Here is a 24369-nt window from a genome sequence, read left to right as displayed (position 1 = left end):
ATTAGCTTACTACCTACAAGAGCAACTAACGGTTACTTAGAGGTGCCTTCAGGTGCTCCTCTGGTTGGTCCCATTTCTCCAAGTTGGGAAGTCGTTCTCCTGACTTTGGTGCGTTCAGGTGCTTTTAAAAAGCACAGCCAATAGTAATAGCCAATCACAGGGGGAGGAGGGCAAGTCATGACTTCTCCACCCTAGGAAAGAAACTTCCATCCAACAGAAATCAGCTTCATCTAGAAGCTTCCTCTGTCCATCTGAAATCCAGGAGCCTTTCTTCCAAAAACGACTGTTGAGTTTTGTTAGTAAATCTGCCATCATTATAATAAACTGTGTATTAAAAAGCCGGCTCTGATGGGGCTTTGTGCTTCTCGAACTTGGCTACATTTCCTCGCCTGAAGTGGTGGAAGCTACTGGGATCACTGGTTTCCTCTAACGCACACTCGAACAGAAAAAGACTCTGTAATGATGCTTGTGCTTATTGTGTTTGCTCATATTCCAAGTTGGCTCCAACATTAATTCCTTCCTGTTTATCTGTTTGTATTTCTCACCATGCATGTTTCAGGCTCTTTTCTATCTTACTGGATGTCCGTCAGGTTCTGTGTCCTACTTGTTTGTAATAACCCTCAGATGGAAGATATAACAGGATCACAAGCAACGTATGTATGTATGTATGCATGTTAAATTAAAGCCACGATGTATAGGATAAGACATTTTTGACTTAGGCGCCCCCCAGTGGTCGTATTGAAAAAAAAGGGTTGCAGTAAAACATATTAATAGCCTTGATTTTCCCACAAACATATGTTGAAATAGCTTTTTTTGAGGGGGTTCTCTTAAACTCAATCAACTGCATACAAAGAATCAAAACATTGCCGTATCTGTATTTAATTAGAGGCACTGATACAGTCAGTACAACGTCCTCCATCATGCCCACAGGCCTTCATAATGCAGCCCCAATCAGTTAACCAAACTAGCTTCCAGACGTCTATGTAAACACATCCAGGCTTGTCTTTGTTATTGTTTTTTATTAATCTGGGTTGCTGGTAATATTACTGTCCTACATATTCAGTCCACTGTGTCTGTATGAGATAAAAATCAATCCTTCTTGTACTTTTGGAGAACGCTGGGCCTCGAAGGACTTTTAATTTGACTTTGTACAATCAACTGTAATATGCAAAATATCTGTAAAACAATCCTCTTTTGTCTGAACTGTAATGTAGCTGGATTTGTGGTCAAACACACTCTGGCAACTTCCTGGAAATGTTCTTTGTATTGGCTGAGTGAACCTCGGTTACTCAAGATCTGATGAGTTTCTCTGTCTGTTGTTTCTTTCTGCCATTAAAACTCTTAAAGTGTTGGCCAACCTGCTCCTGAATACACCAAATGAAGTCGACCCCTAAACAGTCTTTGAAGCATTGCATGCGCATTTATTTCTCACCAGTCAGCATCACAGCAGCTGTTCAGAATAAAGAGTTTATTCACTGAGATGCAGGCTGGTCGATCGTGACAGATCTCTGAGGGTTTGGCGATAGAATAGGTCAACAAACTGGCGCTCTCTCCAGGACCTGGGTCATTTGTTTAGACTGGCACATGAGGGATGTGATTCTGGTCTCTGTTTGGTGAGGAGGGTGTCGATGGGAATGGGCAGAGAAAATCAGATCTGAATAGTTAAGTACAGTGTTTGGAAGGTGGACAAGACTCTGCTTTAAAGGGCGATTCTGTTTTAGTACAACATGGACCTTTTTTTATTGGTTTTGGCCAGAATTTCGATTGGTTCTGATAACATTTAACCTTGCGTGTGATCTCAGCAATTTGCACGGTACTCCGACATTTGTCCATATAGAGTTTGCAAATGTTTCACAAACCTCAGAGGGAAAAAAATGGTGTTTCTTAGCTGTTATGCAGCAACAAGTTGTATGTTAAAAAGGTATTTTCATGATTCACAGATTGTTGTTCTTCTGTCTGTCTGGAATAATAAATTGCTTTCCAGAGACAAAAATCAATGTTTAAACCTGCTGGCAAGAAGAAGAAGACGAAGACGAAGACGAAGAAGAAGAAGAAGAAGAAGAAGAAGAAGAAGAAGCAGAGGACGGAGAGCTGAATGGAGTTGTGCAGCCAAACATGGATTCATTCCAGGCAGAAAGCAGACATTTGCAACGTAATAGGGAATGAGGCTGGATGACATTGTAATCACCAAAGTAATTGCTGAGATCTGGGAAAGTGGCGACAGTGGTTACAACAATGTCAAATGGGCCAAGAAATGCAAGCAATCAGGCGATCACTGGTGGTTTCCAACCTTTAAACGAAGCCGGACTTTCAACCAGGAAACTGAGGTTTGTGTCCTGAGTGGAACTTTTCTTTTCAGTCTTTTCAAGACCAAACCTGAAAAAAACCAAACAAATGAACCAAATGATAGTTGCTTCATCTCTCCTCTGTTTGATGAAATCACTCATCATTAACTGGAACAAACAGTAACTCACTCCACAGTGCTGCATACTGAGAAAGTGGCTGACTACATAGTGGATCCAACCTTTAGTACTTGCTGGAACCCATCAGATAAACAGAAACATATTTCCCAGTGGCTCCCAACATCACCAGAGGGCCCGACCAGACAGCCCAGCCTTATTAGCTCCAATAGACTCCCGACAGATCCACACGGGGCCTTCGGTTTCTGATCTCCTCTCCTCTGTCATTAACTGTAACTCCTCACTTTCATCTTCCTCTGGACTACTCAGGGATCCTTCCTTCCGCCTGTCTTTAGCATCGCCCGCACCTCATAGCCTGGAGCAGACATATGTGCTTGAATGTGTGCATGCGTCAAACACTTTAGGGCTGGATCCTGCAGTAATGACTTCCAGCTCCGTCTTTGGGTAACGAGCATTTCCTGCTAGTAGTGTCTGCCTGAGGAGAACCACTGACCACCTGACTGCAGCTCTCTGCGGTCTCTCTCAGTCCTGTGTTTGTCACACTGTAGAGCTTCTCATCGAACAATCCTGGACTCATCCATCTGTTAAAGGGATGTCCAGGGCCGCAACTAATGATTATTTTCATCTCATTTTCTCGATGAATCAATTTGCTGTTTGGCCTTCAAATGTCAGAAAATGGTGAAAAATGTCGACCAGTGTTTCCCAAAGCCACAATTCTTGTTTTGTCCACAACCTCGAAGATATTCAGTCAGCTCTCATAGAGAGGGCCGGGTTAAAAAAAAATTGATTTTCATATTTAAACCAAACCTTCATTTGCAAGCCGCTTTCTTTCCCAGTGGGTCAAATACAGTAGCCCGGTCACTTCTGTGATTAACGCTGTAACACTTACATCACAGTAAGTTACAAGACTGAACTGAGTTATTGAAACAACTACATAATGTAACATGAAAAAAAACAAACAGGTCTAGCATATAATATACCGCAGAGCCCTTCAAGTCCAAAACTGACCAAGCTACAGAATTTGACAAGATGGGCGCGAGAACGTGTCGTCATAAAATCCCAAGATCGATCTTTAAATCTGATCTTTGTGCCTTTTCCTTGTGGATGCTTGTCGGCGTTATTACCACCCATCAGTATTGGCTACAAGCACTTTAAAGTGAGAACACTTATTCCCAACATGGTTATTTTATAATATCAGAAACCCACACACTTGTACAGAGATCCAGAACAACAGCTAGTCATTAAGACTTTGCCAAAAGCTTCACCACAGCCCGGCTGCAGTCCTACCTCAGAGAGTAAATTCTGGTGACATTAATGAGCCTGTTTGGCTCGTATGTCCAGCCACAGCTCTTGGCTTTGAAGTGATAACCGCTGAAAACGCTTGCCTGTGTGTAAACAGGCTGGGAGGTCCTACTGAACAATTTAGAAGAATTTGCTCAGCTTGCAGATCGACTGGAGGTGGATTTTGTTCTGGTCTTCTGCCACAATTACCCAAAGATTTAGATCCACTAATGGCTGCTAAATGCAAAGAAATCTGTGGTTCACGGCAGTTATTTGAAATAAAGTGAGTGGCTGTGGATTGTGCACAGTACAGTATGTTTGCCAAGAGAGCTCAAATCACTGCAACTTACAGGACGAGGCTGATGATGAAACAAATGAAATGAAAAACCTCTTTTTTTCCACATCATGTTAAACACTGTTTTCATATTCAATTGTTAGAAAATTGCATTATCATTTTCAGTGTGACTTTAATAATGCTCGCACAAATGGAAAATTAGGCTGCATTGTTAATGATGCTTTCTAATTTTCAAATTTGAGTCTACATTTGAATAATGTCCACTTTGGAGCAGGTCAAGTCTTTGAATGTGTCATTTTCACCCTTAAATTGTTAGAAACATTGCATTTAAATGTATAAAATTGAGTGGAAGGGGCTCTCTCTTTGCTTATATAATCTTAATTATGTCCATTATCATTTTAATCCCTAGTCCCCTGTGGGCCTCCATAGATTTTATTAAACATCTGTGGATGTTGGTTCATACCATCTTTGATTCTCAGAAAAAAATATTTGTCATCCTTTTCTATTAAAAAGTCAACTTGATTGAGTGAAACTGAAGGACCTCCACTCTGTTATCAGTCAACAGAGATGAATTAACGGTGCCTTGCAGCAGGTTTGGACGGGGGGCGTTCAGGTCAAGACAGTTAACCTGAGATGTTACTGTGAAGTTTTGCTGTGAAGCAGAACACTCCCTCTCAGTTGTTGCTCTTCCTCTTCCCTCTCCTCCCACCATCAACCCAGTTGAAGCTCAGTCCATAAATGAAGGCAGTGGAGTTCATTAGGGCTGGCCTAGTTTTGTAGGGGGCCTGGATGGGGTCTTCAGGGGTCTCGTAACATGGCGGGGATTATGGATATTTACTGGTGAAGGGGCCTCGATTGAGCCGCTGTCAGTGGGACCAGAAGTGCAAGCAGCTGTCCTGCATGGAGAGCAGCTACAGCATCATAAAGTCCCACTATGGAGATGATATCTGTGTTCAGACCATTTTTACACCAACAGTAGCATGTGTACGCAGTTTTTTCACATGGCTGATATCTTTTCCATCGAGTGAAAACGACAGACCTTGATTTGAACAGTTTAAATTGATATAATTCAGAGTATTTGGTTTGTCCAGAGCAGACGATGGAGGTACATAAGGAGTGCAGACAGCGCGCTTGCTTCTCATCTCTGTTGAGAGTTGCACATGAGCAGTACCACCCAGGCAGCTAGCTAGCAATATTACAGAGGTTATCTTTACATCTTTTACTTCATTTTATATTTTCAAACTCAATACCGCTTGACAGACGACAGATGGAAAACCATTTGCACGCCAATGTCCTTTACCAAAGTTAACGGGATTCATCCTCTGAGCACCATGAATGAATGTGTAAAACGTAAATCCATCTAGTGTGGCTCAAAGGTCATCGGTGACTATTTTTCATCGTAGCTGTCGTCACAGGAGAAGTGAACACTTTGAGGATTAAAGACGTTCAGATGGATCCTCTCTGAAGATGTATGTGCATACAGTAACATCTCGGAGGAGCAGACAGGGACAAAGACTGGATGTTGAGCAATCCAACGACAGAAAGACAATAGTTGGAGTAAAGACCCCCTCTCAGTTCTCTTAAATTGGATCCAGGAGACACCAGTGAATGAACCCTCTGTGCTTTTGTTATGAGGCGCGCGCGCACACACACACACACACACACACACACACACACACACAGCCGTCTCCTGTGTATGAAACTTTCGGGGTAAATTGTGTAATCAGCCTCAGTGAGCTGGCAGCGTGCAGCTGCTGGCTGCAGTTTCACTTCGCCTCCATGAGAACGCATCAGGCTCTGTGGAAACCAGACGCAGGGGGGGTCTTCTGAGGATAACCTCCAGGAGATGGTTCCCTTAACATTTATTTACTTTATATTTCACTTTTACCCAACCAGGGAGATCTGGAGTAAAAACAGCTACTTCACATAAGAAGAAACAAGTCATTATTATATAACACCACACTGTGAAAACACTCCAGTACAGTAGTCATTGTGCAGTGTTTTATATCTGATGTGTTTGGATTGATATTCCTGCTGCATTAATGTGTGTGTGTCATTTTACTGCTGTTTCTATACTGTTGGCTAGTTTAATCTGCGTGCATCGTCTATAACATCACCATTATGTTTGTGACGACCATGTAGCTGTAAAAAGTCAACGTTTTCAGCCTGTTTCCAGCTTTGTGAATTTTAAGGATAATCCAAGAATGTTATTTTTGAAGAGTTTAATACTTAAGTAATAAGTAAATGGTGAAGTCTCCGGAAGCCCTGAGATCCCAAATTGATTTGAAAGGCTTTATTTACACCCTCTTTTAAGCTCAAATCTTAACTGTAGCTCTGAGCTAAAAGCGTTGGTGTGCACCCCGTCTGAAGCACGGATCTAACAATTACAATCTGGATACAGCGTTGGAAAGCTGCTCAGTGGTACACGAAGCCAAAAAAGTTTGACTTCCAGGGTATGAAATTACCCGGATCTTCCGCGGCCGATACAGTGTGCGCGATAGAGATTTCCGCCAACCAAGTCGGCGTACTTCCGGTTTAGCGCCTGGCTAACTTGAATAGAGACAAAATAATTTAATCTTCTAGACTTTCCAAACATTAACTGACCGAATGGCTCACTCAGTTTTGAGTGAACTGTTCCTTTACTTCAAATATACAGAAGTTGTGGGGGATTTTACAGTTTTTTCCAACTTTCCCAGAGTGAGAAGTTAATAAATGCCTTCGGACTACTTGTTGTAATCTGAAATTGTGTCAAACAGCAATATTTGGCTAAGTTGGCTCTATTTTTGAGCTTCTGTGGGATCAAATAACATGATCACGATCCCATCCAGGAACTGTGAAACTGAGGAAGTAAACTAGGGAGGGGTGAGGGGTCGCCTTCTCCAAGCTTTGTCAGCGGGGAGGCCCACAATCTCAGACTTTAAAATCCCCTCATCTTCTCTGTTCACACGACATCTTTCTTCTGTTTGTCTGTCTTAGAAGAGGGGTCCCTCCTCTTTTGCTCTTCCTCAGATTTCTTTGTGACGCTGGGTTACAGACATAAATTTGACCCGACGCTTGGTTATTACAGATTTACTGTGTATCATAACTCTTCTGTTTTATGACTGCGCCAAAGGCTGTAATGGGGTCTTAGAGTGGTCTGATTTGTGATGTGGAAATCCGCATTACAGGGTCAGATAAAACACTGGCAGCGAAGGTATTTTCTCAAGTAACAAGTTCTGTCTGCAGTGGACTGGACACTGGTTAGAGCCAAGAAGTTCAAAAAACCATTTGCATCATCAGTGATGTCAGACCTTTTTTACACGCTCTCCAGGGGAACACACACACACACACACACACACACACACACACACTTTCTCTGCTGGAAAATAAGAAAACTTTATCTTCATTGAAAAAATCTGGAGGGAGCAGCTGAAAGAGCTCCAGTCCAGTCGTCTTGTTGTCCTGCTGAGCTGCGGTGTGTTTCTGGCTGCTGACACGTTATGTTTGAGGGTCGGTTCTTTAATGAAGTTGAGGTGATGACAACCTTATTGATCGGTCACAGAAGACTCCGGCTCAGCTGCTCCCCCCCGCCGTCCAAACTGTAAACAGACCACACATATTATCACATTATTCTCCCAAAGGAAATTCATCTCGCAGCGCTGAAAACATCCTTTAAAGAGAAAAAGATGTGCGCGCTGCATCCGCTGCAATCAGGTCCTAATGCAGAACACGACATGAAAACTATAAGTGTGTCCTTTTGGGGGGGAATGCAGGGAGACCAGAAAAATGGTTGTGAAAAATGAGTATGATTATTGAGATGGCTGAATTAAAATATCAGTAAAAACTGAGAAATTGCAGCAAATTCAATGAAAAATATCATTTAAAGTCAGTGTTACCTTTTTGATGTATGAAAAAATCTGAGGTGTAAAAAGTCCACATATTCTGTATTACAGTAGAAGAAAAAAAAGACTAGTAAAAGCAGTAAAAAGTACTGATTCAACTTCTCTGCTCAAGTAAAAGTAATGAAGTAAAGGCTCTGAAATGTACTCAGAGTATCAAAGTAAAAAGTCTCCCTCTGAAGGACATCGCTACCTGCCATTTCTGTGCAAAGCTAACTGAAGCAAGTCACAGATGGTTTAAAATGTAGGGCTGTCAAGTTTGATATTGGATTAGACTTGATTGAATTAAAGGGGGAAGAGCCTTGTGCTCTAATGAGTGCCATTCTAGCTTGGATTAATGCAAATCATTACAGAGTTGTTGTTTAAATACCGACATGCAGTATCACTTTTATTTTCATGATGCAGTAATACCACGGCTCTTCATGACAAACCAAGAGAGACGATTCCAGAAACAGTGAGGGATCTGACAATTAGGGTCATTCTGATACCGACGGCATCGACATGCCTCTGATACCGCCCGTAATGCCGAAATTAGTATTGGTGAGTGCACCAATAGCACATCATTTACTTACTAGAAATAGAAATGGGATCGTGCTACCTCCCAGCAGTGTCCTGTACACCTGTATGCACCCTTACAGACTTGCACAAGGTAGCTAAGTGCCATAAACGGCAAGCGACTTGTGTAACTTCAAGCACATCCATAACATAACATCCACACGAGGGTAGAATACAGCTGTTCAACAAATAATCATATACATAATTCTTTTTAACACACTGGTATCGGATCGGGAATTGGTATCGGTGAATGCACAAAGTTCAGGTATCAGATCGGTATCAGGAAGGAAAAATGGTATCAGAACATCTTTGATAACGGGGGTAAAGCTGTATCCTTTGCACATCTTGTTTGTCCACTGGTTTATCAGTGCAGTGAGTTTCATAAGTTACTGAAAAAGGTACAGAAAACGTTTCAGTCGTTCCAATCTGGAAGAACAGTAAAAGCAGTCTCTCATACATACACAGCTGTCTCACTCAACATGATTGCGTAATTCAAAAAGAAAAAAACTATCCGCTCTCCGTCAGCCACTCCAGTCCATTAAAGTCCATTTTCAGAAAGGCTTCTTCTGGTTTTCATTCCTCCTGAGAGACTTCTCAGAGTGTTGTTTTCTCGGGTCCCTGCAGAGTCCAACTCTTTCAGGTTCTTCGGCCCGGATGAAAGATGTGTTATCTGTTCTTCTTCTTGTCTTTTTTGCTTTTGCTCATAGAGCTGTGAGCAGCGCCTGAGGAGAGAGGTGAGGCGTGGCCGGTGGTCTTCAGATGGTCAAACAACTTGTTTCTGGTGGGGAACTCGTTGTTACAGGTCACGCAGTGGAGGATTAGTTCCTTCTGGAGGTGGAAATGGGGAAAAAAAGAATTAAAAATACAAGTATGGAACATTTTCTTATAGTAAAACAATGTAACGAGGTTTTTTTGATAACTGAAAGGGATGAAAATGTCAAAACTGATGCTGTTTAACTGAACTGTAAACTGTACAAACCTCAGGAACCTGTTCTCCTCCTGTGTTTGACTTGACGTTCTTCGGCTTATCTTTTCCACCTCCTTTCTTTCCCTTTGGCTTCCCGGAGCTGCTGAGGCAACATTTAGATAACAGAAACATAAACATCAGATTCTACACTGCAAGGTGTTGCATCCTCCATTACTTTCATAGAGTTGAGTCCTGTTAGGCCTTTACAGCTGACCATTAATGATTAGGATTATTTATTCATTCATTCATTAAAATCTTGGTTTATTACATTAAAGACTGAATTAAAACGTCTGAACCGTTTTAAAAATGTGCTGTAGCCAAAATAACTTTAAAATCTTTGTCTGAAAACAGGAACTCAATCATCTTCACAAGTATAATGAGGTGGAACACATGTTAAAAAAGAGAAAATGGGCCTAATTTTAGTCTTAATACAGACCGAGTAATACAATGTAAGTATCAAATACAAATGAGAGCAGTGATGTGATGTGAACATCTCGACGGAGCATTAAAGCATCTCTTGGCTAATTGCTTCTTTTCAACAGGCATCTGTTTCCGGAAAAGAGCTCTAATAAAGCAACTGCCCAACATCTGCCCAGGACCACAAAGCATATGTAGTGAGATTAACACGATGGAGCACCCAGCATCAGTGAAAATTAGACTCAGGCCGCCACAAACACAACTCTTAATAAATACTAACACCTCAGTGTCTGTTGGGTGTGTAAAAAGGCCATTAATTGCCAACAGACTCGCTGTAACAACTTCCCAAGTTGATAACATAACATGCCATAACATTGCAGATGTTCTGTTTTAAGCTTCTTCTGCTGCCCCCAAATGGCCAAAATAATGAAGTCCTACTGTGGCAGTTTTCTTGGTCCCTACTGAGCAGAATGAGGTAAAACCATCACATGCTTCTGAACAGAGAAGCAGACAGTGAATCTGGTATCAAAACACTTCACAGATCAGGAGACGGCACAAAAAAAGAAACACCCTTGACTGACCTCTTGATTTCTGTGGGAGGGGGATCATCCTGCTTCTCCGGCTCTGTAGGCTCGGCTGCCTTCTCGGGGGCATCTTCCTCGGGGGCTTCTTCCTCGCAGGTGGTTGGCGTTGGTTTCTCCTCCTCCTCCACCTCCTGCTCCACCTCCACAGCAGTCTGTTACGGGGAAGGAGCGTTTGAATAGAGAGGGCGTTTAAGAAAGATTTGTTTTTACAGGGGGTTAAAAGTACATGAAACCAAGGACAACCACTGAAAACAAAGACAATATATTACTCACTTGTACAACTTTCTGCTGTTTCTTTTTCCTCTTCTGCTTTTTGGACAGCCTGCGTCGGTGGAAAGAAAAACGTCAGTGAAGACATCTAAGGTGAAAAGTAGGCAAATCTTTTCTATCATCACATCCAGATGTCCTACTTTTGCCTCGGTTTGTCTTCTTCCTCTTCCTCCTCCTCTTCCTGCTCTTTTTCCTCCTCTCCTCCCTCCTTCCCATCCTGGTTCAAACCAAGTAAATCATCTTCTTCCTCCAGCTGTTGCCGCAGCAACACCACCATCTCTCTGTGCTTTTTGGATTTTTCATGGTTTTTCATACTGTAGAGAGAGAAGACAAGAAACAATGAAAAGAGCTGTAAAAGCCAATCAATAAGACTGAAAAGTGTGTGAGGTACGGCTGGACTATCTAACAATATCATATCGTTATCGTGATATGAGACTATCGTCTATATCGTCTGAGATTTTGGATATTATTACATTGTGATTTCCTGGTTTTTGGAATTAAACGCACATGAGTGAATTGAAAATCTTCAAACTGATGAGTCCGAACCAAATCAATTAAAAAAGAAACGACTGACCTTTTAATTCAATTATGATTATTTAGGTTTTCTCTCATGTACAGGTGCATTGTTAGGAATACATATCCTCTCACCACATACAGCAACAAGGTAATAAAAAATAAATAAAAGTCTATAAAATGCTGCTAAAATCATTTATAGTTTTGCAGGGCGAATAAGCATGTAGGTGTAGAAGACAGCAGGGGGGTGGAGCATGTGGGAGGTTACTCACGCTTTATCTGACTTAAAGGATTTGTCACAGGCTGGGCAGTACAGGTCATCATAATAGTCGATTGTCAGTTCATCTCCATCAGGCTGATCTGCATCTGCGAAAGTACATACAGTATATATTAAAAACTACACACATAAAAAGACAAGTACTTTATACTTAACTGATAACCAACTTCTATTTAAACATCACTTGTCAGTTCAAATCTCTGTAGCCCTGATGTGAAGCTACAGCGGCTGACCGATGCAGCTGCTGCAAGTACAGCATACCGTAACCCCTGATGCTCAAACACACAGCCTCACTGACCTCCTGCCTCTTCACTGTTCTCTTCTTCCTCACTCTCTGATGCATCTCCAAACTCTTCTCCGTACTGAGCCTCTATCTGCTGCAGCTCCTTCTCCAGCTCAGACATGGCCGCCCAGCTCTGCTCCTTGTACTCCTCTGCCAGTCTTGGATGGACATACAGTTCAGTATTATAAGTATGAGGAAGAAACAGAGAAAAATAAGCATCCAATTCACTAAACTATCTGTCCACGACTTACTTAGCCTGGTTGAGCTTCTGCTTCCGCCTCAGCTCTTCCACCTTCTTGACTTTCTCAGCGTTCTGCTCCTCCACCAGCTTCCTGTGGGCCTGCACGCGGCGATCGCGCTTGCGGACGAAAGCCACGAGTTGTCGCACGAGCTCGTTGCGCTCCTTTCGGGCTTTTTCTCTGGTCTTCTTGTTCTCCTTCTCCATGGCCCTTTTCTCCCAGCGGTTGGAGGCCTGCCTCGTGTCATACTCCTCCTTCCAGGCAAAGTTTTTACGAGTGCAGAAGCTCTGCCAGTAGCCGTAAAACACGTGCACTACCTGTAATATGGAAAAATAAAGACTGATTAAGTACACCAGCCGACTAAAAAATGGTTCAGTATTAATATTTTAGTTCAGTGTTTTAAGTGAGGGGCCGGCTTACGGTATCATAGTCACTCTGAGCGTCTCCAAAGGGAGGAAACTCCTCGTCCTCATCCTCATCTTCCACCTTGGCGTGCTCCATTTCCTCCTTAACAATGGACTCAAAGAGATTCCTGTAGACTGTGTAAAAGCCCTACAGGGAGAGAGTGAGTGTGGATTAAAAACGAGAGTATAATACAAGAGAAAATAAATATTCCGAGAGCACAAAACATTTTTAACCTAACAGCAAGTGCTGAAAGTGCTTTTCCACCTGGTTTTCATCACATCTTGTGTCGTCTTTGTGGACTGGCCTTGGCTCTCACATACTTTAATGGAGACTGAACGTTTTGGGTCTTACTTTCCAGCGTGCGCACATTCTTGAAGCTGATGTTAATGTTGGCCCTGCTTTTATTTGCCTCCTTATAATCTAATCACTCTTTCATACACTCATCCAACAAGACCTGTTATTTAGCTGTGCGGTGCCACAACTCCTGGGTCACTCTGACAGTCAGGTTATGTGGTGAGTGTTCTGAGTTATGAATCCATTTCTAGGTTATTCATAAGTCATACTCATCTCTGTGTTTATTTATGGGGTTGCCTCCCAAAAATAGTTCATTTTCTTATAAAAAAAAGTAGTGAAGAGCCATGTTATGTCGCCCAAATATCTTAAAGTAAACATAATTGATTTATTCTCCACATACTGTGACTCTAGATGATGTTTGAAAGATGTTTCTTTGGCATTTTCCTTATTTGAAGAAAAGACCTGGCTGAAGGTTTGATGTAACCATCTGTGGGCACTGAGCAACACGATCCTCGCACGCATGACCATGAACACTAACCTTCTCGTCATCTCCGTAGCCAGAGTAGCAGGTGACAGTGAAGTACTGCAGCAGGTCAATGCTGTCATCTTCGTAATCTCCACTCACTCCTCCTTTCAGCAGAGCATCCCTGTGATTGTCATACCTGCAACACAGAAAGAGACAGTGGCATCAGTGACTTATAAACATTATTTATTATATTTGATTGTTTTTTTGTTTTATTCATGTTGCAAAATGTTATTCTATTGTATTTTATCTGTTATTGTACTGTTATTATTAATTTCATTACGGTCTAAACTCGTTCTTGTTCATCTGAGAAGCACTTTGAACTGTACTAACCTGTATGAAAGGTGCTATACAAATAACATTTGACTGATTGAGTTTGATTAAATGATTATAAATAGAACTGCAAAGATATTGTGAGTCTGGAAGAACTTTTTTTCAAGTTTGAATAAACTTGTACATACCACGCTCTCTCCTGTGGATCACTCAGGACATCATAAGCTGCCTGGATCAGCTTGAAATGCTCCGCCGCCTCCTCAGAATTGTCCAAGTTTTTATCTGGAAATTTCAGAAGAGAAACAGCTGTCAACAAGCTTTATTGACAATTATGTACAATTCTAGTTAACAGCACCATATGTTTGTCGAAGAATGAAAAAGTAGAGAGTGAAAAGTTCACAAATGACCTTAATCCAGTACTTAATTCTCTCCTTGATTCTGTTGCACCGGTCTCTACCAAAATAAGACGATCAAACAAATCTACACCCTGGTTTAGAGAGGTTCCCCCGGGAATCTCTCCCTCTCCTGGCTCCCGCTGCCTTACATATTGATGGATCTGGATTGTCATACCCTGGGCTCCCATGGTGGTGTGACTCTAGCACCTCTTGGTGATTCCTCAACCTGCTCAGTCATCCTCCTGGATCACTACTCCTCACATATATTTTACTTGCATCAGATACTCAATGAAATGTTGTAAACTTTGTTGCTCTGTTCTGTACATGCAACATCTATTGCATGTCTGTCCGTCCTGTGAGAGGGGGATCCTTCTTCTGTGGCTTATCTTGAGGTTATCCTGTTCTCCCTGTTAAAAGGTTGTTTTCTTTCTCAATATGGCAAGTTTTTCCTCACTCCGTTTAAGGACAGAGGATGTACAGATTGTAAAGCCCACTGACGCAATGTGATTGTGGGCTATATAGATAAAATCAATGTGTTTTGATGACTAACTCGAGAGTTAGAAAGACACAAGACAAGTAAGGCACTTTAGGTCACCAAGGGAAATAAACAACACGTAATCAATATGTAATGACGTGTAGCTACAATATTAAAAGGGGGGCCTTTCTTTTAGTTAGCTTTACTTGAAAAGCTTAAATGAACTACATCCACTATATTAACTACAATAACACTACACACACAGATGTAGTTGCTCTCATTAGATCAGATTATATCAGGTTCTCATGACAAACCAAAGTCATAAAAAATTGCAGATCATGCCACACCATTCTTTGCCAACACTACCTATCACTTTACACACACTGACAACACCTGTACACTAAAAAGAAAAGCCCATTATCTTTCTATCACAACTTACCTGGATGCCATTTCAATGCCAATTTACGATACGCTTTCTTCAAATCGTCGTCTCCTGCGTCTCTTTTCACGCCCAGGATTTCGTAGTGACACTTCATTGTGAGCTAACTGTCAGGAGAAACTCTACTCGAGAATAAATACACAGAAAAAAAAATGTTGTTCACGTTGTCCCGGCTAGCTTTAGCATTTGGCTAACTGCATGCTAGCGACCGGGCAGCATCTCTATTCTACCTCCTCAAATAATTCAGACTTCAAAAGTGACGGCAACAATATTGTATTGTTTTAGTCTTACATATTCAAACAAGTCCAATATCCGTTATCAATGAATAACAGCCTGTTATACGCCTGTCACGACTACCACGACCGGTTTTTTGGGACCTCAAGCAATGGACATAACTGTGCGCTCAAGTGCCGCTAAATCTCGCGAGATCTGCTCTTCTTTCCTTTATCCTTTCGGCAGATTTGAAGCTTTAATCGCACATTGCTGCCCCCCACAGTTCAAAATAATATATATATATATATATATATATATATATATATATATATATATATATATATATATATATATATATATATATATATATTTAAACACAAGATGATTAACAAATCTAAAACAGAAGTATGAATACATAGTATACATAAAATGGGATTTTTGTATATCATCAGAAATCCCGCCACACACTGTCCACTTCGCTTGCAATTAAGTTTAATGACAAGAAACATCATAACAGGAAAAGTATATATATCAATCAATGCCTTTATGTTCACAATAAAAATAGTATAACAGTATAAATGTAATACAAGAGTAGGCGAATATATATATATATATATATATATATATATATATATATATATATATATATATATATATATAAATATATATATATACATATATATATATACACACACACACACACACACACGCATACATATAGACTAAGGCTTCAGTCTACACCTTTTTGGTCCTGTTTTGCTTATTTGTTTTTGTCTGTTTGTTTGTTTGATTGATTTGTTTTCTAAAGCTCGAAAAATCCTAAAGTTAATTTATTGTCTATCAACCAGTGAATTTGCGTTTCATAAGTTGGAAAATGACCGAAATAAACTTAAAACTAAATTATACTAAACATGATAGTTTCTGTGTGTGGTGCCCTGCAGTACCACCTCCGCGCCACTAGGGGTCAGTCTCGCTCCTCCGTCCACACGTGTGTCGTTCGACTTCTGGCATCGCGAGATCTGTGTCGGCGTGCAAACCAAACATGTCTGCGTTTAAGAGAAAACGTGGAGGACAGGCTCCTCAGGACAAAAAGGCAAAGAAAGTCAAATTTGTGGCCGACGGAGGCGAATCACCAGAGGAGGTCCAACAGGAGAAGACGAATGAATTCACGGTTCCGCCACCGGTCTCGTTGGTGAGTCCTCGAGCTTGTTGTCAGCCTCTGAAGTTGTTAGCTAGTTAGCTAACTTAAGCTCACCAATACAAATGGAGTGCTGTGTTTTTTTCCCCTAACTAAGTTGTTTAATGTTATTAGCTATAAAACAACGAATTGTGTAACGTGCCGCCATCTTAAGCATGTGTTCCTTTGTTTTTGATGTTGTGCTATTAATCCTCTCCAACAGGGCAAATGGACAAACAAGGAAAGGGTTCTCATTTTCTCCTCAAGAGGCATCAACTTCAGAACAAGACATCTGATGCAGGACCTGAGGGCCATAATGCCTCATTCAAAAGCAGGTCAGTCTCAGTCTTACACAGCAGTATTTGACCCACCTGCATGTGCTGACAGTTGTTGCTTATGTTGACTAATACAAAATGTATTAAAGTTAATTTTAATGTCCTAATAACAGCCTTTTCTTTTCTTTGACAGACACAAAAATGGACAGAAAGGACAAGCTGTTTGTTGTCAATGAGGTGGGTTTGCTACTTAAAATATGCACACACTTCATATATAATCACATGCATCACAGCATAGCTAATGATCTGCTTGTTCCCAGGTTTGTGAAATGAAAAACTGCAACAAATGCCTGTTTTTTGAGGCCAAGAAGAAGCAGGACCTCTATATGTGGTGAGTGTCTGATCTAAACGTTAAAGTTGACCTTGTAGAAGTGGCCTTGTGAACTTTAAGCAAAGTGAACAATGTTCTCGTCTTACAGGATTGCAAACAGCCCTCATGGACCTTCTGCAAAGTTCCTGGTTCAGAACGGTAAGTCTCTTCCGGTGTAGTCGTGAAGCGCAGTACACAACACCTGCCATGTGCGATGGGGAAAAACTGATTTATGTTATTGTCTCCTCCACAGTTCACACGCTGGCTGAACTCAAGATGACAGGAAACTGCCTCAAAGGATCCAGGCCGCTGCTCTCGTTCGATCCTGTAAGTTGTCACGTTAGTACTATATATCTGTGATGGGGAGCTGTGTGTCACAAGGGCCTGTATTTCCATCTGAACACGACACTGGATAATTTCAATTGGTACGACTCGGGCTGCAACCTTTACACTATAAATTGTCAGAAAATTGTAAAAAATGCTCATCACAGAAGTCCTAAGCCAAAGTCCTCTGATCGTAGTAAATGTTTGGCTTTTCTGCTTAAAAAATGACCTAAATTATTCATTAATTACAAAAAGGATGGCAATTAATGTTCTGTTGATTGCTTCACCAAATAATAATCAGTTGCAATCAGAACATTAAAAAAAGCTGCTTTGACCAAAGGCCTAGAATATGTATTTTTATATGTTGACAGTTCATTAAGTGAAGTTTTTTTTTTGTTTTTTTTCTACAGAAATTTGACAAGGAGCCCCACTATGCTTTACTGAAGGAGCTCTTCACTCAGGTGTGTACGCAAGATGGATGTCAGAAGATGCATGCATGTATACTAAATACACTTTTGTTAATTCTCTTGCAAAATAGACTTTTTTCTTTCTCAAATTAGCATCACAATATCAACAAAACAGATTTACACAATGTCATCTTCTGTTCAGCTGAAGCCAGAACATGACATTGTGTTAGTGTAATGCAAAGCCGATCACTGTTATCATACTGGAATACTGAACAATTTTAAATTTAGCAAATGACTAAATGTGTATATATATAATTATTTATTTTTTTTGGGATTAAAACACTAAAAATCCACGTTTTCTTGATGTTATATATGATGTTTTGTTTTGTTTGTTTGGGAGCTGAGTAGGTTGTATATCTGAAGTACTCATTGTGTTTTACTGTCGCAGACATTTGCTACTCCACGCTACCACCCTAAGAGCCAGCCTTTTGTGGACCATGTCTTCACATTCACAATTGCAGAAAACAGGATATGGTTTAGAAACTACCAGGTAAAGTCTCACTGTTCTTGGCAAAATCTTCACTGCTAACATTGTTGTTTTTAGTAAGCATAGTTTGCATTACGTGAAACGCAGCCACCTACTGTTTTATTTTCTTTCTGTTTGCATGTGTTTGCTTTGCACTAATTTCTGTGTCTCATTCAGATTATGGAGGAGGACGCCTCTCTAGTGGAGATCGGTCCTCGCTTTGTTCTCAACCTCATCAAGATCTTTCAGGGGAGCTTTGGAGGGCCCACACTGTATGAAAACCCAGGCTTCCAGTCCCCCAACATGGTAAAATCCAGTTCATGCTCGTTTACATTTTAAGCACGTTATTGAATCCCTGAGTGAATGTGCCCGATGCATGGCTATGCTACATCATACTTTTCTTCTCACACACCCTCAGTACCGGAGAGGGATCAGACTGGCGGCAGCAGCCAGAGTGCGCGAGAAGCAGATGGTGAAGGAGCTACAGAAAATGAAGAGGGCTGACGCGAAGGAGGATGTGTCCAGGGATGTCACAGCGGACGTCTTCCTGACACCCGCTGATGAGAAGCCTATTCACATCCAGACGGAGGCACCTGAGCCCAAAGTGGTGAAGAAGAACAAACACAAAGCTTTCAAAAGACAAAGGATGGCACGCAGGTAACTGGATGGACTGATCGGCTTTACTACTGCCATGATTCAGTGCTGTCTCCAGAAAATGTAGCACAACAGTGCAGTCAGGTCTTCAGGCCAATATTATGAGCTTTTGTTGGGTTAAAGACTTGACGTATTATTACATATTTGACAGTACTAGGAAAAAATCTCATATTTACATGTTGTGTTCCAAGTCTGTTGCCATTGTTTGTGGATTCACACGATATATATTTTGCTCCCTCCTTCAGTAGGTTGACATAAAGGTCTTAAAATAAGCTCATCCTTTTGATAAAATGAAATATACCATAAGTATAAAAAGAAAAACTTGTTTATTGCTTTTGAGTGACTACGGTTGTTTTCTATTTCATGGAAATAAAACATTTCAAACATCCCGCTGGTGTCATCTGATCTATAATTCAAACTTCTTGTCAGTGTTGTTGCAGAGAAATGTAACATCCACAGAGGTTAGATGCACTGTACAGTAGGGTTGCAGCGATATAAAGTTTTCACGGTATATCAGGATATGAAAATTGATGATCAGTTATTGATCTAGAAAAATATGTAAGTGCATCAAGTCTTATTTTATGACCCAGTAACCAGCGCACTGCATGAATCAAAGGAAAAGGCAAGAGAAGGTCCAGAAACATGAGACCAAACACTGAACACAGACAGCTCGTGGCTGCAACTGAAATGTGAACTCATTTAGTTACAGGCGAGTCCCAAAATACCCAGGTCTCTCCATATTTACAACAATACAATATACAGTAACTGTACATATGATCATGAAATTAACTCAGTATAAAGTGGTCTGAACTGTACATAAGACCAGCTAGGTGACATTATCTTTCCACAATCCAGTAGCAATGCTCCACTCATACAGGACTGTTGAACCAGTTGATTCTTCAACAATGCCACTGTGTCCTTTGTCCATCAAGTCCAGCATTCTTTCCCATGTACACCCACTGGTTGCACTGCCTCTACTGGTAGATTTGGTCTTCAAATCGACTGGCCACCACTGAAGTTAAGGTGCTCATTTAAAGTGGAAGTCAACGGACTGTAATCACTCCTCGTCCACCTCTTCGTCAGGACAGCAATAATATTCTACAAAGCAGATCTGTCCGTCGTCGTTCCTGACCAGGTACTGCAGAGAGAGGAAGCCCCTGCTGTCCGTCCTCACGGAGACTTTACAAGACAGAGCCAGGGCTTTGGTGGACGGCTTCAGCAGGGACATCTTGTACCTGTCACAGTTCACAGAGGGGACAGAATGTGGAGCTTTAATAAAACTCATCACAGGCAGATATAGAGACATGGTTCAGTGTCTGGTACTACACATGAACATCATAATGTAAGACCAGGGGGTGCATCCCAATTCCCTCACTTGTGTCATCATATGCTCTAAGACTCTATTAAAGAGATAAGTCCATCACCACTTTGACAGAGCAACATACAGCAACTAAAGGAAATGCTATAAGAATTAATTAGAAATAAGTTCCACACATTTTCCTGTCTCCAGTTCTCCGAGTCAAGACGAGCAGTGGAGTGTATTTCTCTTTGCTTACCTGTTAGTTTGTGTCTTGGTGCATCGGAACAGCTCCATCATTTCGGAGTCTTTGGGATAATCATAATGAGCATTTCCAGAGTTCCCAAATGTAGACAACCTGAGGAACAGAACAAATCAAACAACAATGTAAAAAGAGTGATACCTTGCAGATATAAATGGTTCTTTGGGTTTTACAAATATAATCACGAGCCAAATTAAGCCTAAAAATTATACTGCAGAACAGGTAGGGATGCTTTAAAACGCATTTTAGTTTTGACACACACCTAAAGAATGGCTGGCTGGGGGACATGGTGATCTGCAGCACCTCACTGGTCATGTCCAGTTCGGAGAAGGCTTCCTTCAGACTCTCTGACAGCAGGATCACCTTTGAAAAGAGCCAGAGGTGCATGAGTAGTAATCACATATGCAGTGTTTGCATTAAACACAAAGATGCTGCCATACACCTCTCAAGAGTTGCTTTTATCTATGTATGTATATCTCTTCCATGATATGAAATAACGTGAGTGTAAGTTCACCTTGTTTGTGACGTTGTCGCTGCAGAAATCAAAGTCAACAGGCTCTTCTGGCTCTTGCGTGTTGATCTTGCACACGGTCACTACCCCGCCTTCCTCCAGGAACAGGGTCAGAGGGTAACCGTACCCCCTGTAGCACATCCGCAAGGCTGTTGACACTCCTGCAAAATCACGAGGGAGATAATGAAAATGTTGAGCCATACCTGAGACGTAGATCATCTAATTAGGGCTGAGAAAGATGAACAAACATATGCTCGCTCTCCAATTTAAGTTTCCTTTATCTTTACCTTGTACCGTGCTCCCTCCAAAGATATTGAGGCAGTCCAGCAGCACGGTGAGGTTGACCTGAAAGCCCACTAAGTCTTCCCTTATGGTGAACTCTTGGAAGATATCAGCCTGGAGTAAAAAACAGAAGATTGCTGACAGATTAATCTGGATCACTTCCTCAGTGTTTACCCAATAAACAAGTGCAGGGATTATTACATCTTTAAATTAAAACACACCTGGATGAAGGCATTGGCTTGCAGGCATTTGGAGTCCTCCACAGTCACCTTCAGCCCGTTGGGTGTAGCGCTGAAGATGGCATGGTCCTTGAATGTGATCGCTTTCAGTATGTTGGACAGGTTGCGAGCATTATCCAGACTGGCCACTAACACGTACTGTTCGTCGTCGGCTTGCGACTGGGTCGACAGAGGCATTGTGGCTCTGAGAAGTAGTCAGGAGGCGAAAAATATCGATAAAAGGGATGTTTCTTTGATTACAACTTTGATTTTAAACTGTCGAATGAACAGCGGACGTGTAATCTGTATCATTCAGGCAGGAAACTGTCATGTTGTTGTCTGTTGTTGACATGTTTTTAAGCTAGGCTATATGTCAACGAATCGCATGTAAACAGAGTTGAAACAAACAAAAACAGCAGCTAAGTCCAGTGTCATATATTTCTATCCACTTTATAGCATTCCTGGTAAATAAACTTAAAGAAATGTTAGTGGTAAAAGTCACTTACAAAGTAGTTTCCCCCTCTTCGTCTTCTTTAGTGTTTATTGACAGTAGTTTACCGCCATTGCCACTACTTCTTCTTCGTCTATTGTATTTCCGGCAGGGTGTACCAAACACTGTGAGGCGTAATGCTGCCCCCTGCAGGCCAGGACCTGTCGTTGTCCCATATTTTTAGATAATGGACAGTTGTATTTCTAGTTTTTTGCCAAATTTGATAGAAAGTTCAGTTTTTTGCGTCTTCTTACTTTACTTAGAGTATAACTGTGTTTGTTTACTGTCTAATATGGACATATTATTTCTTGTTTTTGTCTAACTTAATACAAAGTAAGGCTTACAACACCTCATAATGGGTCTGGTTAATAAATTGCAACCCCAAAGAGTTAGGCAGCTTCCAAATTTCCTTACTGACATGGATTGTCTTGATGTTTACCTTGATTTTATGTCCCAATCTCAGCCTAGTTAGAACAACAGATGACAGCAGAGACGTGGGTAGGGAGATGCCTTCCCATGTGCTCCTCTTTCCACTCTTTTACCACTGAAGCTCTAGTTTTTCCACGCAAATGCCAAAGCTTAAAGGTGCACGATGTGGGGCAGAAATTTTAATGAGAAGAGAAATGTCTTCATTGACTAATTGTTTATGTTTAAACAAACTGAATAGAGAAACAACACATTTTCATACTGTTTTACTTTGTTTATATGTGGCGGACCCTGCAACCTTTGTAGCTTCAAACTGTGTTCTGGGGACCTTATTTTCCTCTGAGAACAGCTCGTCTATTCACTTATGGACAAGACGGATATTTCTGAGTTTGTATTTTTACCTCAGAGTTTGAATTTCTTCTCCAAAACTACTTAGTGCCCCTTTAATTTTCTCAACAGAACCTTCAGATCCACAGATTCCTAAGATTTGCACCACTTTATAAGACACCACTGTCTTATGTTTTTAATTGCACGACTGGCTGACACATAATTAAACAGTCCAATCTTCTCTGATGGATGTGAACTCCCTGAAGTCCTCCTGTGTTTGCTTCCAGATGTTCCAGATGTAACTTGTTTTCGTTCAGCTCTGGTCCGGGTTGGAATCGCCATCACCTCTCGAAGTAGGAGGCCAAAGGCAGCTGGGAGCTTGCTGTGTGAGAGTCCTCGGCCATGTTTCTTGATTTTTGAACAGAGCCTCTTCTACTGTACCTCACGACGTGGAAGGCTGAGAATCCTCGCAGACGTGTTGTGAATAACAATCAGCTCGTCAGGATGTGAAGCTGCTCGGTGACGGTGGTGGGTGACAAAGCGCTCTCGAAGCATCTCACATCACACCCTGAAGCCCAGCGTACAACATAATGTTGGATATCCTGAATAGTTGTAAAAAAAAAAATCTTTATATTTTCCCAAATCCAAAATACAGGATAAAAGCATACAGGTTTCACTCAGTCAGTGAGTGAAACCTCAGTCTATTATTTAAAGAAAAGAATAGCCTGGTGAACAGTTGCCATGACTCCCCAGAGAGGCCTGCAGGGAATTAACAGTAACAGAAATCCTTGTCAGTGACACGTTTTGTGTGAGTGTGTGTGCTGTGCTCTCTGTATGCGCTCGGAGATTCAAGAACACTGATTTAATTAAAAGCTTTATACATAGTTTCACTATTTTAGGGCACAATAATATATTGTCACATGTGGGTTTTTTGTTTTGTTTATGTGATCACATCACATCACAAATTTGAGGAGTGAGGTCCAGTGAAAATCTCTCCACACATTTGTTCCTGTTTCTTCATATTCATACACGTTAACGGCTACAGATGTGGTCCCCAGAGTCTTCTCAGTGGTGACATCCTGTGGCTGCTGGCTGTGGCTTCATCAGCACCTCTTGTTGGTTGTGAATAAAATGATGATGAACTGCTCAGAGTAAAAAGAGCTGCTGATTGAGAGTGAATCCAAGGTTTGCAAATTTAAAGGGATCCTTTAAAGCATCCTTGTACAGGTTTTTTTTTTTTTTGCATCTTACATGAAGTAGGCCAAAGGTCAAGTGGAGTGTTAGAGTTCATACCAAAACTTGTCTAGAAGTCATTCAAGACACTGTATCGATCAATTAACCAGTCAAACTTTATTTATATTGCACCTTTCAAACAAATCAAAATGCAATTCAAAGTGCTTTACAAGTGAATAGATAGAATAATAAAAGTAGAGTACTAAATCGCTTCAGCGTTTCCATAAAGTTAGGGAACTCATAAGAGATAGTTTAAAAAAGGCTGAGATATCCTGACCTTTACCCAGGAGTATGAGTCAAGCGCCAAAAGCTCCCCAAGCTGGAGCCTACATTTCCCAATATGCAACATAGAGTGTGTTTATAATGCAAGCTTTCTGTTTTTTAATCTTAATGGCAAAATTAGGGATGTTTATTCAGGCAACAAAACTCTTCACAGGATGAATCGAGTCCTGTGAACCGAGTTTCATGTGTAAACGTAGTGGAGTGCCCCTTTAAAAAAACAATCATGCTTAACTAGACTCTGATGTTCTTTTATAGTTTTAAACCGACCATATTCCTAAAAAGGGCATGTTTTATCTGAGCCACACTTTGTGC

At 41.1% G+C, this 24369-nt stretch overlaps 3 protein-coding genes across 4 annotated transcripts; 1 reads left to right on the top strand and 2 right to left on the bottom strand.

Moving 5' to 3' along the window:
- Nucleotides 1-8229: 8229 nt before the first annotated feature.
- Nucleotides 8230-15208, bottom strand: dnajc21 (DnaJ heat shock protein family (Hsp40) member C21). 2 transcript variants are annotated; one of them, XM_073477378.1, is made up of 12 exons: nucleotides 14784-15208; nucleotides 13663-13756; nucleotides 13217-13340; nucleotides 12400-12531; nucleotides 11992-12296; nucleotides 11756-11898; nucleotides 11453-11546; nucleotides 10808-10981; nucleotides 10671-10719; nucleotides 10395-10549; nucleotides 9409-9496; nucleotides 8230-9257 (listed from the first exon to the last, which is right to left on the bottom strand). In XM_073477378.1, the coding sequence occupies exons 1-12, from the start codon at nucleotides 14878-14880 to the stop codon at nucleotides 9096-9098; spliced, it is 1617 nt and encodes a 538-aa protein (XP_073333479.1). In that variant the 5' UTR covers nucleotides 14881-15208; the 3' UTR covers nucleotides 8230-9095. The 2 variants fall into 2 exon arrangements, with proteins under 2 accessions (XP_073333479.1, XP_073333480.1); XM_073477379.1 differs by having other exon boundaries at nucleotides 9409-9499; nucleotides 14784-15198.
- An 800-nt stretch (nucleotides 15209-16008) lies between these two features.
- On the top strand, nucleotides 16009-19118 carry bxdc2 (brix domain containing 2). The gene is made up of 10 exons (XM_073478579.1): nucleotides 16009-16188; nucleotides 16397-16508; nucleotides 16642-16685; nucleotides 16769-16839; nucleotides 16928-16977; nucleotides 17072-17145; nucleotides 17553-17603; nucleotides 17998-18099; nucleotides 18253-18381; nucleotides 18494-19118. Exons 1-10 carry the CDS (start codon nucleotides 16039-16041, stop codon nucleotides 18734-18736), a joined length of 1026 nt encoding a protein of 341 aa, XP_073334680.1. The 5' UTR covers nucleotides 16009-16038; the 3' UTR covers nucleotides 18737-19118.
- rad1 (RAD1 homolog (S. pombe)) lies at nucleotides 19039-21854 on the bottom strand. Its single transcript, XM_073478580.1, has 7 exons — nucleotides 21806-21854; nucleotides 21303-21504; nucleotides 21087-21195; nucleotides 20803-20960; nucleotides 20551-20651; nucleotides 20286-20384; nucleotides 19039-19964 (listed from the first exon to the last, which is right to left on the bottom strand). The coding sequence occupies exons 2-7, from the start codon at nucleotides 21495-21497 to the stop codon at nucleotides 19787-19789; spliced, it is 840 nt and encodes a 279-aa protein (XP_073334681.1). The 5' UTR covers nucleotides 21498-21504; nucleotides 21806-21854; the 3' UTR covers nucleotides 19039-19786.
- Nucleotides 21855-24369: the final 2515 nt, after the last annotated feature.

This window comes from Pagrus major, chromosome 12, assembly GCF_040436345.1.
Source record: "Pagrus major chromosome 12, Pma_NU_1.0".
Lineage (NCBI taxonomy): Eukaryota > Metazoa > Chordata > Actinopteri > Spariformes > Sparidae > Pagrus > Pagrus major.
The sequence above is the reverse complement of the archived record's forward strand: the minus strand, read 5'-3'. Positions and strand labels throughout refer to the sequence as shown.

What these genes read in the sequence shown, in the direction of transcription:
- dnajc21 (XM_073477379.1), bottom strand. Translation starts at nt 14,880, where the DNA reads ATGAAGTGTCACTACGAAATCCTGGGCGTGAAAAGAGACGCAGGAGAC. An exon ending in GGCATTGAAATGGCATCCAG is followed by an intron (nt 13,757 to 14,783) that starts GTAAGTTGTGAT and finishes TGAAATTTCCAG; the next exon opens with ATAAAAACTTGGACAATTCT. An exon ending in GAAGACAAACCGAGGCAAAA is followed by an intron (nt 10,720 to 10,807) that starts GTAGGACATCTG and finishes CCACCGACGCAG; the next exon opens with GCTGTCCAAAAAGCAGAAGA.
- bxdc2 (XM_073478579.1), top strand. Translation starts at nt 16,039, where the DNA reads ATGTCTGCGTTTAAGAGAAAACGTGGAGGACAGGCTCCTCAGGACAAA. An exon ending in TTCCGCCACCGGTCTCGTTG is followed by an intron (nt 16,189 to 16,396) that starts GTGAGTCCTCGA and finishes CCTCTCCAACAG; the next exon opens with GGCAAATGGACAAACAAGGA. An exon ending in AGCTGTTTGTTGTCAATGAG is followed by an intron (nt 16,686 to 16,768) that starts GTGGGTTTGCTA and finishes GCTTGTTCCCAG; the next exon opens with GTTTGTGAAATGAAAAACTG.
- rad1 (XM_073478580.1), bottom strand. Translation starts at nt 21,497, where the DNA reads ATGCCTCTGTCGACCCAGTCGCAAGCCGACGACGAACAGTACGTGTTA. An exon ending in TGGAGGGAGCACGGTACAAG is followed by an intron (nt 20,961 to 21,086) that starts GTAAAGATAAAG and finishes GTGATTTTGCAG; the next exon opens with GAGTGTCAACAGCCTTGCGG. An exon ending in CCCAGCCAGCCATTCTTTAG is followed by an intron (nt 20,385 to 20,550) that starts GTGTGTGTCAAA and finishes TCTGTTCCTCAG; the next exon opens with GTTGTCTACATTTGGGAACT.